The 18,500-nt window shown below is 58.5% G+C and overlaps 2 protein-coding genes across 7 annotated transcripts in view; one reads left to right on the forward strand and one right to left on the reverse strand.

Moving 5' to 3' along the window:
* The first annotated feature begins 657 nt into the window (after positions 1–657).
* Positions 658–6,299, forward strand: CCDC74B (coiled-coil domain containing 74B). 2 transcript variants are annotated; one of them, XM_049865376.1, is made up of 8 exons: positions 658–916; positions 2,428–2,472; positions 3,444–3,503; positions 4,464–4,626; positions 5,355–5,535; positions 5,603–5,682; positions 5,757–5,813; positions 5,928–6,299. In XM_049865376.1, exons 1-8 carry the CDS (start codon positions 658–660, stop codon positions 6,064–6,066), a joined length of 984 nt encoding a protein of 327 aa, XP_049721333.1. In that variant the 3' UTR covers positions 6,067–6,299. The 2 variants fall into 2 exon arrangements, with proteins under 2 accessions (XP_049721333.1, XP_049721334.1); XM_049865377.1 differs by lacking the exon at positions 3,444–3,503.
* MED15 (mediator complex subunit 15) overlaps positions 6,199–18,500 on the reverse strand; it is a 74,001-nt gene continuing 61,699 nt past the window's right edge. For 3 of the 5 annotated variants that reach the window (XM_049865374.1, XM_049865373.1, XM_049865371.1), the window contains 9 exons: positions 13,726–13,862; positions 13,522–13,649; positions 13,206–13,340; positions 13,067–13,130; positions 11,897–11,963; positions 11,474–11,634; positions 11,240–11,406; positions 8,590–8,703; positions 6,199–8,027 (listed from right to left, as the gene is read on the reverse strand). In XM_049865374.1, coding sequence (XP_049721331.1) covers positions 7,891–8,027; positions 8,590–8,703; positions 11,240–11,406; positions 11,474–11,634; positions 11,897–11,963; positions 13,067–13,130; positions 13,206–13,340; positions 13,522–13,649; positions 13,726–13,862 — 1,110 coding nt within the window. In that variant the 3' untranslated portion in view covers positions 6,199–7,890. The remainder of the gene's footprint in view (positions 8,028–8,589; positions 8,704–11,239; positions 11,407–11,473; positions 11,635–11,896; positions 11,964–13,066; positions 13,131–13,205; positions 13,341–13,521; positions 13,650–13,725; positions 13,863–18,500) is intronic. The other 2 variants (XM_049865375.1, XM_049865372.1) reach the window with 1 other exon arrangement.

The following is an 18,500-nucleotide window of genomic DNA, read 5'->3' on the forward strand; positions in this document are numbered from 1 at the left end:
AGATGAGAAGGTAAGAGGGCAGGGAAACTAGAGCACTGGAGGGGGAAAAACCTGAAAATGATTAAAGAGAATGCTGACACATTGTAATAATTGTAACTAATGTCACTGAACAATTTGTGCGGAAATTCTCAAGTGGGAACCTAACTTGCTGTGTAAACTTTCACTTTAAACAAGGTAAAATATTATTAAAAAAAAAAAAAAAAAGACCTACTGGAAAGGTAGATGGCTCTCTGACCTTTAAGTTGGATGCATTATGTCAGTGGGTGCTCACTCGGTTGGCTGAGAGGTGCGGCGCGCCTCTCGGCCCAGGTTAGGCAGGTCACGCCCCCCATATCCCAGCTCTGCTTTCTGTTGCTAACCCCGCCCCCCGAACGCCAAGGCCCCGCCCCCAGCCGCTAACCCCGCCCTCGAACGCCAAGGCCCCGCCCCTGTCGCTAACCCCACCCCTCGGTCACCAAGGCCTCGCCCCCACCGCCCGCCCCGCCTCTCAAGCCCTCGGGCCCAGGCCCCAGCCGTCAACCCGCCCCTGGAGCTCCCACGCCCCGCCCGCTCCGCCCCCGAACGCCCAGGCCCCGCCCCCAGCCTGCCGGTTTCCATGGGGATCAGGCGCCAGGCCTGGGCGGCCCGGCGACCGAGCGGGCGTGCTGCGGCGGCGACATGAACGGGACGGGGGCGACGGCCGGGCCGCGGCCCCCCAGCTCGGCGGCCCCGGGCTCCCGGGGCGCGATGCGCCCGCGCCAGCGCCTGCCCCCGGGCCTTGCGCACCCGGCGCCGCACGGCCAGCAGCTGGGGCTCAGCGAGGCGCAGAAGCGGGTCTGGGACCTGGAGAAGAGCCTGCAGTTCCTGCAGCAGCAGCACTCGGAGACGCTGGTCAAGCTCCACGAGGAGATCGACCACCTGAAGCGGGAGAACAAGGGTGGGTGAGTGGGTGCGGCTGCGGCCGGGCGGCGCCCTCCGGGGCTCGGCATGGAGGCGGCCCTGACCTCCCGGTGCGGGGGCTGGGGCGCCGGGGACGTGAAACGCTCTGGGTCTTCGCCATGACAACACAACGCATGAACCCTCCAAAACGGCCAGGGCTTAGGGTGGGTACAGGGCGGCAAACCTACCCTGGTCCTGTCTCATGGTGGGCAGTGCCCTCTGCCCCATTGCCCACCCGCCGGGCCGGGTCTCCTGAGGGCTTCATCGGCGGGAAGACTCTCCGCCAGCCTCCCCTCGAGGCCAGGGCCAGGTCCACCTACTGTTTTACAACTTTTTGTAAAGTAAAACATACCAGAAAGTGTAGAGTGTACAGCTTGCTGAGTTGTCACAAACGGAACACGGGCAGCCATGGCCGGCCCAGGGATGCCTGCCCAGCTCACGGCCTGCACCCAGGGTGCACCTTCTGGACTTGACAGAGGGCTCTTGCCTGGCCGAAGAGAGGGGAGCTCACCTGACGTCCCATGCCTCAGCCTCTTACTCAGCCTCCTTGGTGCTTCACTTTTCTACTACCTCATCTGCCCGTTTAACTGGGTGCCAAGTAGCTGATCACTGGGTATCCATTACATCAGGACCCCATCCTGCCTTCTCCAGTGTCCTTCAGGCCTTGGGTCCAACAAGCAGTGAGCAGCCCCTGATGCTCAGGGACGCCTCGGGTGTCAGTTGATGCACTGCCTACATTGGCCCATCCAGGGGCTCCTGGCTGTCTGGGTCATCCTGACTTACCTCTGTGTTCCTGTCCTCTGTGTCACCTGGCAGGTGGGCCACCTGTAGACATCTGTTGAAGGGGTGGACAGAGAGCAAGGTTTCTACCAAAGGGGTCTGTCTCAGGGAACAGTCAAGGCATTGCTGGCCTAGGCCACTGTCTTAGTTACCTAGTGCTGCTATAACAGAAGGATGGCTTTGACAAACTGAATTTTATTTTCTCACGGTTTATGAGGCCAGAAGTCTGAATTTAGGGTGCTGGCTCTAGGGGTAGGCTTTCTTTCTCTCTTGGCTCTGGAGGAAGGTCCTTGACTCTTTGAGCTTCTGCTTCTGGGCCATCTTCATGTGAGTTGGCATCTCTCTTCCCCCATCTCTGCTTCTTTTGATTGCTTGTTTAATCTCTTTTTCTATCTCAAAAGAGATTTAAGACCCACCTTACACTCATCCTGTCTCACTAACATAGCAAAGACAACCCATTCCCAAATGAGATTATAACCACAGGAATAGAGGTTAGGATTCACAACACATTTTTTTGGGACACAATTCAACACATAACAGGTGCCCAAGGCAAAGGCTTGTTGTGGGGAGCTGCTGGGGCAGGTCCATTCAGCCCAGAATGTGAGCCAGGACAGGAGGGCTCTGGGGTGGGGGTGGAGGGGTCGGGGGGTGCAGGCAGAGCAAGCCAGGCTTCTCCTCTCAAAGTGGCCATAGCTTAAAAAAATGACAGGAACATGTGCTTGGTTTCAGATCTTCACTACAAGCTGATCATGAATCAGAAGCCGCCAAAGAAAGGTAAGACCGGGGTTCTTAGTGCCTGCTGGAGAGAGCAGCCCCTACAGACCTCTCTGCCCACCCAGCCGCACTGGCTTTGCACACTGCCCCCAGACACCCAGGTGACATCTGTGCACTAGGGACAGTGGGCAGAGCAGTGGGAAGTCTCTGCTCAGGCCTCCTCCACCTTCGCAGAGGCTCCCAAAATGGAGGGGCCTTGGGGCCAGCCCCTGCCCTGCCAGCCTCACCATGCTGGTGGGTCCTTCACAGCAGCTTGGTGATGTGTGGGCTGAGCTCCCAGGAGGCCCGGTCCCCGGCCTCTGGCCCCACACCCTGGAGTGGCAGCTCTTGGGACAGTCCTCTGTGGAACTGTCCTGCCTGCCATTCTGGAGCAACCATGGGTGCTGGGTGGTGAAGGAAGCTGAAACTCAGCCCTGAACTGCTGGGTGGGCCCCAGCCTGAGCCCTGTGCTCCCTTGTGTGACGGTGGCCCCCTACCTTGCCTGTCCCACAGCCCAGCTCAGGGCTTGCCTGCCATCTGCATGGTGAATAGTGCCAGCCTGGAAATGCCTCCCACTAGCTGGGTAGGGGCAGAGACAACCCCTTTCTGTTGATCACAGGGAGAGCAAGTGGTGGGAGGGCACCCCCTGGTGAGCTGTTCTCAGAAGGGCCTGAGGACCTTGACAGGACATCAGGAGGGGCTGTCCTCGTGTCCAGTACCTGCTGCTTTGCTGCTCCCAGACCCCTGCTTTCTGGCCAAACCCTCAGGAAACAACCTTCCGGTGGCCATCTCCCCACCCCCCAACTCCCGCACTGGGGTGGGGCCGGGTCAGAGGGAAGGGGGTCCGTTAGATGGGGTGGCCGAGCCCTGCGATGGCAAGAAAGGCCAGAAGGTGGGCAAAAGTGGGTCGGCCCTGGCCGCGACCCGATGGGGTTGCTGGGGTGGAAGCCAAGCTGCTGCCATCTGGGGCTCACACCTGCGTTCTACCCCAGGCAGCTTCTCAACGTCCAGCATCCAGTCCAACAAGTCCGTATCCAATTCGACAGTGTCGGGTAGGGAGCCCCAGCGGAGTCTGGAGCCCTGATGGCTCTGTGCGGGGCAGACCTCGGGGAGCCCCCCTCTGTGCTGGCCCGTGGGTCGGGGCGAAGGAGCCTTTGAAAGAACCGAGGCGGGGGGGCACCGGCAGGCCCTGTGCGCTGGACCCACCCGGGGGGGTGCGGGAGGGGAGGGACAGGCCCGGACAGGCGGGGGAGGCCTTGAGGTGGGTGGGGCTGCGGGCGCGGGCGGGCGGGTTTCGAAGGCCTGAGTGCAGTCCGGGAAGCCCGGGATTCAGAGCAGGGCTAGCTCGCGGGTCACTAGCAGGAGACACGTGGGGCGGGGCGGGGCCGGCCGTGGGCGGGGCGGGGGGGGCGTGGCCCGTCGCCCTGTGCTCCCTATGCCCCAGGACGCAAGCAGACAGCAGAGCGAGGGCTGCGCAGCTAGCGGAGCGCACCTTCTCTCCGCTGCCTCCTCGGAGAAGGCGCCCCGCCCTTCCACCAGGGCAGGCAGGCCGTGGGGCTCGCCCGAGGTCCCCGCGGGCTTTCTGGGTCTGGCAGTAAACCTACAGGCGGGGCACCCAGACCTCTCGTTCAGTTGCATTTTGACCAGAGTGGGGAACAGCATGCGCGGCAGCTCCCTCTCTCCACGTCCTTCGCCTGGGGGCTCGTGGAGATTGGCTGGTGGTACTTGAGGGTTGCGGGCCGCCAGCACCCTCAGACCCCGCCCGCACCCTCAGGCCCCGCCCCCGATCCCGCCCCCCCCTCAGACCCCGCGCTTCCCAGCAGTCCACCGAGGAAGGCACTGCTACCTACAACCTCTCCTTACGGAGGCGGCCTTGCCCTCTGACCCGGCCCCACCCCAGCTTCGAGCCCCATCTGAGCAGGGGCAGGCACTCGGGCACACAGCCAGTCCCGGAGGGCGTGGCCGCAGCCGACCACTCACTCAGTGACGCTTCTGTCGGGTCTGACCCGCAGCCATCTCTCAAGGCAAGGCCAGGACCCAGGCCAGCTCCTCCAGGAAGCAGGACTCGAAAGCAGACGTCCCCCACAAGGCGGACTTGGACGAGGAGCCCTTGAGCCCGGGCCACAGCGGAAAGCCGGACAAAGTCCCTGGGGCAGGGGCGCAGGGCCAGGCCAGGTAAACGCCGGCACACAGGGCACAGGCCCCACTCTTGGGTTCAGCCCTGGAATCAGTACATGGCTCTGCCCCCTTGTTTGTGGGCTACTCTCAGCACTGAGGGCGGCCTGACAGCCAGCTGGTCTGCCTGCCTTTCCCTCCCCTGCTGCGCCAGAGCCCAGAAGCGGTCCAGCAGTAGCCCTGAAACCATTTTCTTAGAGAAAGAAACAGAGTAATTTGACCTCCAAATTAGTTTGCTTTTCCCCAAGAGAACAGAGTCATTTGTGAGAAGCCCTCTGGGAACCCATGTTTGGCCTGATTAGAACAGGGCAGGTTAAACAGCGGTGGTGCCACTGCTCTCTGCCCCAGCCTGCCCCCTGGAAGGCCCTGACCCAGCAGGACAGAGCCAGCGGGCACACTAGCATTTCTGAACTTGTCTGGAAGGCAATGAGCTCTGGACTTTGCATTTCAAAAGGGGACCTTGTTCCCTAGGTATCACAACCAGCAGTACTGGCTCCTGCATAGCCCTGATTCCCCACTAGGCTGGTCACTGACTGCACACTCCCCGAGCCACATCTGACCTGGAGAGGGAGGAAGGGCCAGGGCCAGGTCACAGCTGGCCCCAGAGCACCCTGGTTGGCTGCAGAAGGGAGGCTATGTGGACACCGTCCTTCCCTACTGTCCCCACACGGGGGCGGGCACGGCCCTGGCTGTTAGACCGACTGAGGCTGCTGCAATGACTGTTTCAGAGAGGAAGATGCAGAGGCCTTTAGTGTGGGGGCTGCCCCCGGGGCAGGCAGCCAGTCTAAGGGGAGGCCGGCAGCCCCCTTGGTGAGCCTGCCCCCGCACCTGCGAAAGCCCACCACGCTGCAGCAATGTGAGGTGGTCATCCGCCAACTGTGGAACGCCAACCTCCTGCAGGCCCAAGAGGTGAGGCCTGGGGCGTGAGGGCGGGCTCCTGCCACCGCAGGCCCCATACATCCCTCCTGCCTTTCAGCTGCAGCACCTCAAGTCCCTGCTGGACAGGAACCAGCGGCCCAGGGCGGCCCTCGAGGAGCCAGGGCCCAGCTCACCCAAGTGAGTGTCCCTTGCCCACCACCCCTCACCGCTGGGCCTGGCTGTGGCTCATGGCCGACTCTCCCCTCCCCCAGGGACCAGGAGGCCACACAGTTCCCCAAGGTGGCCACCAAGGGCCTCTCTAAGAAATGGTGAGTCTCTGGCACCAGGAGGTCCTGGCAGGCAGAGGCAGATCAGGCCATCGCCAGTGGCAGAGGCTCGGTCAGGGCTGACCTGGCCCTGTGGTGACCCTCCTCTGCCCCCAGCCTGATCCTGAGCTCTGTACCTGTCGCGGAGAGGGCCATTCTGCCCGCCCTGAAGCAGAGCCTGAAGAGCAATTTCGCTGAGCGGCAGAAGCGGCTCCAGGTGGTACAGAGCCGGCGCCTGCACCGGTCAGTGCTTTGACCCCGGCCACCACTGAGGACCCAGCAGCGAGAAACCAGCCCCCCATAGTGCTCCAGAGAACCCCGATACTTTAAGGCAAGCTGAATTCTGAGATAAAACCCCTGACAGATAAAGTACTTGACCTCAGAGTTGAGAAACCGTTTATTTTCTTGCTCAGATTTTACTTATCTGCATTTACACAAGAGCTCACTATGAAATAACTTTGACCCAACCTGTTGGAGACAGAAAATAAACCTTGTTTCTTTAAATCACTTGTCTCATTCCTCACCGTCCTGGGTCTGCTCTCGGGAATTCATAAAGAGCCTGCTGGCGAGTTCAGTCCTGGCCTCATCCCGACTTCAGCCGACTCCAACGGCCCTGGAAGAGTGGTGCTCAGGCAAAGCCACTCTGTCCTCTGGGAGCCAGAAGCAGCCACATGGGACTGGAGTGCTGGGGGCTGCCTTCCAGGCCTTCCCTCTGGACTTCTGGCCTCTTGCTGTCCTGCTTTGGCCGGGAAGTGCTACTCAATGGCTCACCTGGCTGAGCCCCGACTGTCCCTTTGGAGGACCACTGTGCCAAGGGAGGCCCGTCCTCTCCAGGACCTGGGCTTTTCTGAAGCTGGGCTCTCCCACCCTGGGCATGTGTCCAAGGCTCACACCACCCCTCTCACTTGCCAGAATAGCCATCTTGGACGGCAGCTCCTTCTGCTCCCTGGGGCCAGCCAGTTTTGTACTGACCCTGCCCTGGCTGCTCCTCTCCACGCTGCCCACCACTCCTCAGTGTCCACTTCAGTGTCTCCTTCAAGGCAGGAGCTCTGCCTGGAAAGCAGGGTGTGATACCAGCATCAGATGGGCAGGAACTGGGGGCTGGGCGGCCAGGACCACACAGCATCCCCAACACTGATGCAACAGAACAGGAAGCCCAGACGCGTGGAGGGAGCATAGTAACGGATTCATGGCAAGCACAGGAGTAATAAATTTATTATAAGAACCACAGATGACATAATAGTGCACATACAAAAGGACTCTTGTCCTGAGGCCGGCTGGCTGGCCAACACCCAGGGTGGCCCGGCAGCACGTGGAGGCGGTACACGGAAACGGTGTGCAGATCTGGGGCGGGTCCAGAGCACAGCGCCCGCCCAGCCCCAGCATGGCTTCATCCTGGAACAGGCTCTGGTGGGCGGCTGTGTCATGGTTGCCAGGCTGGTCACGCTCCATCCTTCACAGCTGGGCCTTGACGCCTGGACAGGGATGTGTGGGGACGGTGGTGTGGAGGGGAGTGCCCAGAGGTGAGGACAGGCCTTTCCTCCAAGGTGGAGCCTAGCCCCAGGATCCTCACTGCCCCTGTGATGTGTCCCACATCCCATATCCGATGTTGTCGGTCTAAATGCAGAGCTTTGAGCAGAGAACTCCGTGTGTGTTAAGGGTTTCCTATGCTCTCCGTGTTCTCCTGTAGAAGCAGGTGGAACCGTATCCTAGGATGCACACAACATTCTAACGAGATCCTGAGTTCTGCGCTCATGCGCTGAGTGGATATAGCACTGGCGAGGACCGGGGTGCGTGCCAGCTGAGCGCAGGAGGGGCAGCGTAGGGTGTGGTGGGTGCGAGGAGTGCTGGACCCCAGACGAAGTCTATGTGGAGAGCCTTCTTTAGGAAGACAGCCAGCCCTCCCTGGTTCAGTCAGCTCCACAGCCACCTGTCCAAGGACTGTCCGAGTGTGGGAGAAGGTCTGGCAGGTCCCAAGGCAGAAGATAAAAGCAGGAAAGCTAACTCAACCCAGGCTTTCTGAGGAACCAACAACACCTAGAAACGTCCAACACAAGGCCGCGTCTCCAGCAGGGTGTTGCTACGCGTCCGAGAGGCAGGCCTGGTGGACGCTCTGTGCCCAGGTGTTGAGCAGGGCCGTGACTGAGTGCTTGTCAGGGAGCTGCAGCAGCCGTGAGGTCATGCACCGGTGCACCGACTGCAGGAAGGGGTTGGCGTCTGCAAGAGAGCAGGGGGCTGTGAGCACAGCGCCCTCCTCAGGGCACCCAGCCTCTGCTCCTTGCCCCCAGAACCAGGATGTTGACTGCCCCACACTGAGGGGGTGGTGGTGAGGGGTGCCTATCGGCAGCCAGGCCAGGACCATGCCAGCAGTTTGGATCCCGTTCTGGAGCCCAGGGCTTTCCCTTAAACACCCTTGGGGTCTTTATCCTGGTCCCCAGTGTCCTGGCTCTGAGCCTCAAGGGAACCATCCCCCACCAATGGGATCCCTCCTCTGGCTGGGGGCCACATCACTCACTGGGGTCCCCATGAACCCAAGCTCCTGCAGCCAGAGGCCTCGTGTGTGCCTCACGTTGGCCTTGCAGAGGTCACAGCTACCCCCACACCCTTTGCTCGGTAGGGGGCAAAGGGACACTCTGGGGCAGAGCCACCCTCTCCAAGCAGCTGCAGAGCAGCCACACCTCTGTGTGGGGGGTGTGGGGGATATGCAGGCCCGGCCCTGTGCACAGGAGACTCTGGCTCCTGGAGCTGTATGCCCGCCCTCGCCATGCACCCACCGTACCGTACTGCCACTGCTGGTCGACCCAGAGCGGGCTCTGGGCAGGGTAGTCGGCGGGTACGCTGAGCTCCAGCGGTGGCACGCTCGGGAGGTCCTTGTCGTCTATAACACATGAGGCTGCACCTGTGATTGGCCCTCACCCACCTTCCCCAAGTCCCCCAACTGAGGTGCTGCGATCTCAGGTCTCCAAACACAGAGCTGGGGGTGCCCTACAGGGCCTGCTCCTGCCCCCGAGGCCAGCAGGACCACATCATTTCTGCCAGGTTAAGAATGTGTGTCAGCAGTAGTCAAAACAGCCTGGTACTGGGACAACAACGGATACACAGACCAATGGAACAGAACTGAGAATCCAGACATGAATCCATCCACAATGAGCAGCTGATATTTGACAAAGCCCCGAAGTCAGTTAAATGGGGAAAAGACAGTCTGTTTAGCAAATGGTGCTGGCATTGCTGGATATCCATCTGCAAAAAAATGAAACAAGACCCATACCTCACACCATGTACAAAAACTAACTCAAAATGGATCAAAGACCTAAATATTAAATCTAAAATGATAAAAATCATGGGAGAAAAAATAGGGACAATGCTAGGAGCCCTAATACATGGCATAAACAGTATACAAAACATTACTAACAATGTACGAACACCAGAAGAGAAACTAGGTAACTGGGAGCTCCTAAAAATCAAACGCCTACACTCATCCAAAGACTTCACAAAAAGAGTAAAAAGATTATCTACAGGCTGGGAAAAAGGTTTTAGCTATGACATTTCCGATCAGCATCTGATCTCTAAAATCTACATGATACTGCAAAAACTCAACTACAGAAAGACAAATAACCCTGTTAAAAAATGGGCAAAGGATATGAACAGGCACATCACTAAAGAAGACATTCAGGTAGCTAACAGATACATGAGGAAATGCTCACTATCATTAGCCATTAGAGAAATGCAAATCAAAACTACAATGAGATTCCATCCTACTCCAACAAGGCTGGCATTAATCCAAAAAACACAGAGTAATAAATGTTGAAGAGGTTGTGGAGAGACTGGAAACTTATACACTGCTGGTGGAAATGAAAAATGGTACAACCACTTTGGAAATAGATTTGGTGCTTCCTTAAAAAGCTAGAAATAGAACTACCATACGATCCAGCAATCCCACTGCTTGGAATATATCCTCGAGAAATAAGAGCCTTTACACGAACAGACATATGCACACCCATGTTCACTGCAGCACTGTTTACAATAGCAAAAAGATGGAAGCAACCAAGGTGCCCATCAACAGATGAATGGATAAATTATAGTATATTCACAGAATAGAATACTATGCACCGATAAAGAACGATGAATCTGTGAAACATTTCACAACATGGAGGAATCTGGAAGGCTGAGTGAAATTAGCAGTCGCAAAAGGACAAATATTGTATGAGACGACTGTTATAAGAACTCGAGAAACAGTTTAAACAGAGAAGAAAATATTCCTTGATGGTTACGAGGGGGGAGGGAGGGAGAGGGGGAGAGGGATATTCACTAGATAGTAGACAAGAACTACTTTAGGTGAAGGAGGAGACAACACACAATATAGGAGAGGTCAGCACAACTGGACTAAACCAAAAGCAAAGAAGTTTCCTGAATAAGCCGAATGCTTTGGAGGCCAGCGTAGCAGAGGTGGGGGTTTGGGAACCATGGTTCAGGAGACATCTAAGTCAACTGGCATAATAAAATCTATTAAGAAGACATCCTGAATCCTATTTTGGAGAGTAGCATCTGGGGTCTTAAATGGGTAGCAAGTGGCCATCTAAGACGTATCAATTTGTCTGATGGAGCAAAGGAAAATGAAGGACACCAGACACACAAGGTTATTATAAGCCCAAGAGACAGAAAGGGCCACATAAACCAGAGACTACATCAGCCTGAGACTAGAAGAACTAGATGGTACCCAGCTACAACAGATGACTGCCATGACAGGGAACACAACAGAGAATCCCTGAAGGAGCAGGAGAACAGTGGGAAGCAGACTTCAAATTCTCATAGAAAGACCAGACTTAATGGTCTGACTGAGACTAGAAGGACCCCAGAGATCATGGTCCCCAGACCTTCTGTAAGCCCAAGACAGGAACCATTCCCAAAGACAACTCTTCAGACAGGGATTGGACTGGAGTATAAGATAGAAAATGATACTGGTGAGGAGGGGGCCTCCTGGATCAAGTACACACATGAGACTATGTGGTCAGCTCCTGTCTAGAGGGGAGATGTGAAGTCCGAGGGGGAAAGAAGCTGGTTGAATGGACACAGAAATACAGGGTGGAGAGGAGTGTGCTGCCTCATTAGGGGGAGAGCAACTAGGAGTATATAGCAGGGTAGATATAACTTTTTGTATGAGAGACTGACTTGATTTGTAAGCTTTCACTTAAAGCACAATAAAAACAAACAAACAAAGTGTGCGTGTCAGGAACAAGGAGTCAGGGCAGAGCCAGGGCAGGGCGCCCTGAGTGCAGGGAGGCTCCTGGGAAGCATGCAGGCCTGGGGCCGGGCTGTAGAGTGCTGCATGAGTGCCGGGCCTGTGGGGGTGGGTGTCTGAGGGTGGCTAGCATGTGCTAGGCAGTGTGTGTGAGCAGCAGACTCCCGTGCCAGTCCCAGGCAATCCTCACCCAACTTGCAGATCAAGTGAACAGTGCCATTGTTGCTGCAGTGAGATGGGTCCAAGTTCACCAGGAACTTGGAGTCCAATCGGGCCACCTCCCCCTGGAGCACATTGGGGATGCTCTGTCGCTCGTCCTCCTCAAATTTACGCTTCCGGGTGCATACCGCAGGGACCCTGGAAGGAGGTACGTGGTGAGCAGAGGCCAAGCCAGGACCACCCCCTGAAGGCCAGGTCTACATACGTGATGGGTGGTCCATGGATGGCCGCCATGGGTGGCATGAACGTGCGGTACAGGGAGTGGTTGAAGACAGGTGAACGGATGTTTGCCAGGACAGCGTCCAGGAGGGGCTGGCACAAGTACTGCTGCTTGGTTGGCGGCACTGGGGGTGGCGGGGGTGTGGGCTGAGGACAGGGCAGGCGTGTCAGCTGGGGCTCATGGCCCCCCAGGAATGCTGTCCAGGCCCCAGGTCTCATCTTCCTCGCCCACAGAGCTTGGATCATGGGCCCCCTCCTCCTCACTGCCAATGTACTCCCCTGTCCACATCAGACCTGACCTGGGCTGAGGCCACCTCACCTACCCCTGACTGAAGGTCCCTCACAACTTCTGGTTCTGAGCCCTGCTGACCTCCCGATGGCCCTGGCCCTCACAGGGTGTGCCACTCACCACGGCCATGTCATTCTTGAGCTTCTCCAGGGCGATCTCACACTTTTGCAGAGTTTTCAGGGGACACCTACAAGGGGAGGGCATGGCCATCTCTCAGTATGGGAGGGCTGGAGGGAGCTGGTTAGCAGGTACCTCCATAGGAAACACTCAGGAGTGGTCCATGCTAACCCCAGGCCCCCCAAGTCTGGGTGAGGCAGCCCTGCCTCCAAAAGCTGACCCTTTCTGGTCAGCAAAACCAGGCAGTGGAGTGGATCCAGGGAAGGGCAGAGGCCCTGGCCAGGGCCAGAACAACTGCTCTCATGTAGGCTGGCCCTGGCCGTCCCTTGGCCCAATGGGTCAAATGAAGATCAACCCCAGAGATCCTGGAGGTCGTCCAGCTCTGAGGGTCCCAGTTTAGCACTGGCTTTCTGCTCAGAACAGTAGAAAAGGGAGAACCTTCTAGAAGGGGCACCCAGCCTGAGCCAAGTAATACAAAGGCTCACTCCATGCCCTGGGGCCAGCAGGGTGGGCCCCCACCCTATTTCCACAGAAAAGGAAATACTTAAGGTGGGGGGTGGGTGGAGGGGACTGAGCATGTGGTATCAAGAACCCGGCACTTCCCTGCGTTCCAAGTGTTTCATTTCACACCCAGCACGTGGGGGCTCCAGCTTTTGCTTTGCAGACAAGGTGACTGAGGCTCAGAAACATTGAGTCACTTGCCCAATGTCATTAGTAAGTCAAGGCAGAGCTAAAGGTCAGACAGACTCACCACAGGGACGGGTAAAATGGCACCAGCCAGACCTGGTGAGGGCCGTGGTGAGGGGCTGTGGGGTCCACAGCAGTGATCCAGAGGAGTGTGGAGGTGGGCATCAGTAAAGGTGCAGTCCAGGCTTTCAAAGGGGGTGGTGCTGCAGCCCCAGCAGATACACCCGTGGGAGCCAGAGGCAGGGGCCCAAGGAGCTGCCCTGGCCCCTTCTGTAAACCCGCGTTGAACCATGCACCTGTCCGAGGCTAAGGCCGCTGCCCTGTGGGTATCACTGCCTGACCACTGCAGGCATGCCCCACCTGAACAGGGCTGGTCATCCATGGAACACACGGCCAAGCCTGTGGTCCTGCCTGCAGCAGCCCCGCCCCATAGGCTGACCTCATCACACACTCAGGGGCCCTCCGCAATGGTATGTGCAAGCTCACCGCTTGGAGGGGTCTGTCAGGATGTCCAGAAGACTCTTCATCTTACTCAGGTCCTTTTTTCTGTCTGGGACGAAGAGGGGACACTCAGACCCTACCCTGGGGCTTATGGCCCACACCCCTGACCCCACCCGGCCCGCACCTTCATTCTTGTCGATCTTGTTGATCATGCGGCGCAGGGGCTCGATGTACTTGGACAGCTGCTTCAGCTTGTCTAGGTACTGCTGTTCCTCGGCCTGGCTGGAGCCGGCGGGACTCATGACCGAGCTGGGGTTCACTGCGCGGACACAGCTGTGAGGGGAGGCTGGCCACCCGCCCGGCTCTGCAAACACTCAACGTCACGTGCTTGGGCGGTGAGAGGCTCGGCTTGGCACCTGCGACTTCATGCAGGGATGTGTATGGGGACGGCCCTCCCAGCCCTCAGAACTGGCTCCCTGTATGCCCCTGACCCTACTTACCTGGGGTGTTCAGAGGTCCAGGTGAAGGGACGCTGAAGTTCTGAGGGGTGCGTGCAGTGACTGGGCTCTGAGAAGGCTGAGGTGAGGGGCTAGGCAGGAAGCTACTGGGAGATGGGGCAGGGCCGGAGCTGTGGCAAAGAAGGAGGCGTGTCAGAGGGAGGGTGGAGGGCAGAGCACCCTGTGGGTGGGCGGCACCTGGCCTACCTGACGTTGGAGTTGGGCTGTGAGCTGGGCTGGCCGGGCTGTGGAGACGGCTGGGGAGGTGGGGGCATTGACTGGGGGGTTGGCACCTGCTGGCCCGGTGATGGCGAGGACAGCATGGGGAGGCTGCTCTGGCTGACCTGGGAGCAGAGGGCAGACTCAGCCACTCTGCTGATGCTTGCACCCACCCCACCCACCCACCTCAGCGTGTCCATCATTCAGGCTCGTTGCCCCACCCCCACTGCCCCCAGCCCACTCACGTGCTCACCCACACATTGTCGTCTCGAAAATACAAACGTATACACACTCCTCACAACACCGCTTTCCCTCTACCCCCACAGGCAGATGCACACATACACACACACGGAGTGCACACACACAGTGTGTGGCTCCTCACTGTCTACCCCTCCATCGCCATACCAGCCACTGGTCCCTCGCTGCCCCGGCACAAACCCTGCAGCTCACGCCAATCACCGCCCGAGGAAGGGCGCAGAGAAACCCCCCTGCTTCAACCAACCAAGGCAATGGCAGAAAGACCAGACCAGGCAGTCCTTGCTCCTCAGCGCCATCTGTCCCGTGTGGAGGAGGAGGAAGCCAGGGAATGCTCAGAGCCCCTGCTCTGTGGGCCAGGGGGGCCTGGCCTCATAAGGAAGTGGCCACCTCCTCCTCTTGTGCTGGCGGGCGGGCCCATCTTCCTGTATGGTTCCAGGAGCCCAGCCCACCCTACCTCTGAGCCACAGCTGCCCCGGTTCTGACTGCACCAAGGAGACACCCAGCTGGAAGGCCCGTCTGCCCGGCCTGACACCTGCAGGGGGCCCTGCCCCTGCTGACCAGATGCAGGGAAGTGGGGCCCCATCTTCACTGGGTCTCTGAGGAGCTGTGTGCACACTCGCCGGCGGCGCCAGCCCCAGGCTCTTCCAGCCACCCCCCTGCCCGTCTCGGGCTGGACTCTAGTCAGACACTGGACTCCGATCATGGTCCTGCCACTCATGATTCTCAACCTGAACTCTCTCAATGCCGTTTCCCTGTCTGGAAAACAGGGGCTGCTCTCTGTCCCCACAGTGCTTGTAGGTGCTGTACACCTAGTCACCTACACACCTGTCATCACCAGGGACACCACCACTCCTCACCCGCGAGCTCTATGGATGAAACCACACCACCCAAGAGTCAGGAACAAGTCTCTCTGAAATAACTGTGTCTCCCAAGTGCAGGCTGATGGTCCTGAGGGTCAGAACCGAGGACTGAGATCTGCCAGCCCTCCCACGGCCCTCTCCTAAGACAACCCACAGAACGCCACCTGCCCCCTCACCCACGTCCCTCCCCTGGCCGCCTAGGTTCTGCAGGCCGACTGAGGCGTGCATCCTCAGTGCTCTGACACTGCTCCCTCTGGGGAACACGCCTCCCGCCTCCCCAGTCCCCCGACACAGCTTCTAGAGCACTGGGTCAGACTCGCTCTCGAGTGGTGCTGCTTTCTTGCCTTGGGAACCAGGGGACAGGAAGGGACATCCAGAAACAAGAGGCGCATCCTTGTGCCCACTCCCAGCCCACCAGCCCTTCTCAGAACCACCTTGCCCAAGCTCACAGATGACTTCTGCTCCTGCGCTTCTGTTCCACTCCCATCCCCTGCCACCCCCAATCCTGAATCTCCAGATGGAGCTGAAGAGCATGCTGGGGTGGGGGCTGCCAGGGGGTCACTCCCTGTGGAGGTGGCACCAATGCCTCCCACCATCAGGATGCTTCTCTCTGGGTAGCCCCTCCCTGCTGAGGTGGCCCTCCGGACATGGTCCAGGAGGCCCCATCTGCTGCTCTGACTTTGATCAGCACCTCATGGGGCTGACTGGCCCAGAGGGAGCTCCAGCCCCTCCCAGTCTGATGGTAGTGCCCAGTGGTTCTCAGATACACCTCAGCACATGGGTCCACCTCGGCTCCCGGCTGTCCCAGCCATATGCCGAGAAGGCAGAGTAGGGCGCTGCGGCCAGCAGACCCCCAGAGGCTGGGAGGGAGGTTAGAGATTTCCAGTGGGAAAAAAAACAAACCAAGGCTTCCCTTTCATCTCCCAGAGGAGGAAACCATAACCCAGAAGGGCCGCACGGGCTCAGTACTGGGTGCCTGAAGCCATCGGGCCCCCCATTCCAAGTTGCTAAGACATGCTACAGGTCAGGAGGCAGCCACCAAAGGCCCATCTCAGGAAACAACTGGCCTAGCCAGGTGGGTCGAACAAGAAAAGCCTCCCATTCTTCCTTCAGGTGGACAGAAGATCTGGCTGGGCTTCTGCAGCACGGAAGAGCAAAGGTTTAATGGTCTCTTCAGCCTGTGAGAGTCTGCTGAGGGGCAGCTGTTCACAAGCACAAAGCACCTAATTAACACTGCTCCTCCTCCCGGGAGGGGCGTCCTGCCACCGGTCAGCACCGTCATCACACTTTGGAGGGGTAGACAGGAGCTGAGTGCGGGAGGGAGCTTATTCAAGGACACAAGGTTGTGGGGGAATGCCAGGTGGGCTCAATGCGAACTTCTCAGCAACTCCATCAACACTTGCTTTTCCTAGAAGCAAGGAGACTCCGCACCACAGCCCAGTGGGCCTTCCGAAGATCCCTGTATGGGCTGAGCCTGTGGGGAGGCTGCGGCAGCTGTGCAGAGGGTGGACTGAAGGTTCTACGAGGGCCCTGGGGAAGAGCAACTACACAAGGAGACAAAGTGAACGCAGACAACAAGCGGAAGGGCAGCAGGGGAGGGGAGATGGGACACTGGGGCCAGACTTGGCAGAAGGCCAGAGGCTGGTCTCAGGAGCACTTGTCTAAGCAGAAACCTCGCGGCACCACACACCCTGGCCCTCCCTGGGCCATCCGCCAGCCCAACACATCAGGAGCTACCCTGCACTTGTCCCCACCGCCACCCCGAGTCCAGCACCCTTGTGCCCCTGGCCCCTAGCTCCCCATGTCTCCTGCCTCCACTCGAGACCTCCGGTGCCCACCTCCAAAGTGCAGCACACACGGACCCACCTGCTTACACCCTCCAGGGAGTGCAGCCCACGCCATGCGCAAAGCCATGCAGCCCGGCCTGTGCTGACTCGGGCCATCTGTCTCACCACCCTCAACAGAGCACTCCCGTCACCTTGGCGCACTGCCCACACCCACCCAGGGCATCCGTGCTCTAGCGCAGTTGTCCCACCTCCCACAGCAGTGCCGGCTCCGAAGTGCGCACTGTGTAGTCTTGCTCCCCCAGCAGCCCTGCCCACCCACAGGAAGTGGGAACTTGATGCCACTCTGAGGTGGGCAATGAGATCATGGTGTTGGTGCGCAGCACCGAAGGTTCTTTCTGAGCACCCGTGTTTCTGGTCCAACATTAAGTCGGTAGACATGGGGCCCACCGGGTAAGTAAGACCTCTTGGCCCCAGCACCAGAGCGGGGACCCCAGGGTGTGAGGCAGGTGCAGAACATGAACAGGGAGCACGTGTTGATTTGGGAAGAGGGTGGGCCTGGGGTTCAAGGCCGGAGGAGAAAATGTCTGAGTCTGGCCAGGCCTTTGCCTGTGCGTGTGGGCGTGTGTATGTGTGCAGAGGTGGATAGGGGCAGAGAATGGAGCTCAGGTCCCAAACCTAAGACGGAAAAAACACTTGGTTTGTTCTGTTTTCTCATGAACTGAAATGTTGAGAAAAGCAAATTTAAAAAAATACATCACTGGTGAGCAGTATTGTATAAAAACCACCCACACTGATGAGGAGGCAACTCTTACTGCTTCTCAGGGCCCATCTGACAGCCTCTTCCCTCATCACCCCTGTGCTCTGCACCTTTGGTCACGTCGGCGGGTCCGTGAGAGCCACCACCTCATGAAGGGGCAGCTGAGTGATGAGATATAGGAATCAAGGTTGAAGGAGCGGAGCAGGAGACCTTGGGGTGCAGGGGCCCCCCAGGGGCCTGGTGTGAGGAGGGAAGGGTACCAGGGCAGGGCCACAGTGGGAAGGTAGGGGCAGACCAGGGCTGCAGAGCAATGCCGCAAGCAGCAGAGCCCTCCACTCCAGAGCCCCTTTCCACCTGCTTTCTTCCTTCTCTGAACACTGTCTGGGTCTCCTCTCTCCTCAGCCAGCAAGCACGACTGAGCCTGCTTTAAAAAACAAATCTGGACAAAACCAGGGTCTCGCCCGAGTGCTGTCTGTCTTTGCAGAAATCCTCTGGCTTCAGTCTCCTGCTGGGACAAGGAAGAGTTCCCAAATGCTGCCACACTGTCCTGCACGTACCAGGCCTAAGCTCCAGGTGTACCTGGCACTGACAGTGGAATGTAGGGAACAAGCCCTTGCGCAGGGGGCTGGGCGCTTCTAGTGATGTTTCTGTCATACACCGCACAAAACGTGACTCTGGGTGACCCAATTTTCCGTAGCACGTATTTCAGCCACTAGCTTCACCTCACTTCCCCTCCCTCTACCTCCCTGGCTTGTACTTTTGTTACCATGGAGAGTAAGTAACACCTGTTTAGTCAGCACAGTCCGCACAGCCTGGGCCGACTGGATGTGCAGGTGATGGGAGGCAGGAAGGAGAGGATGAGTGGTGGTGCTGGGTGTTTTCCCGTCTCAGTCTGAGATGCCTGGGAGAACCCCAGGGGGATGTTAGCAATCAGTAGCAGGGTGTGGGGGAAGGGAAGGGCACAGGAGAGTTGAGCAGCATAAGGCCCAGAACAGAGGCTGGGCGCCATGGGGGGGTGGGGAGGGGAACAGATACTGTGCCTGGTGGGCCACCAAGGAGTAGGGAGGGTTGGCCAGGAGGAAGAACAAGGTCATCAACACT

The sequence above is a fragment of the Elephas maximus genome, chromosome 22 (assembly GCF_024166365.1).
Source record: "Elephas maximus indicus isolate mEleMax1 chromosome 22, mEleMax1 primary haplotype, whole genome shotgun sequence".
Classification (NCBI taxonomy): Eukaryota; Metazoa; Chordata; class Mammalia; order Proboscidea; family Elephantidae; genus Elephas; species Elephas maximus.

What these genes read in the sequence shown, in the direction of transcription:
- CCDC74B (XM_049865376.1), top strand. Translation starts at nt 658, where the DNA reads ATGAACGGGACGGGGGCGACGGCCGGGCCGCGGCCCCCCAGCTCGGCG. An exon ending in GGGGCGCAGGGCCAGGCCAG is followed by an intron (nt 4,627 to 5,354) that starts GTAAACGCCGGC and finishes TGACTGTTTCAG; the next exon opens with AGAGGAAGATGCAGAGGCCT. An exon ending in CCAGGGCCCAGCTCACCCAA is followed by an intron (nt 5,683 to 5,756) that starts GTGAGTGTCCCT and finishes CCCCTCCCCCAG; the next exon opens with GGACCAGGAGGCCACACAGT.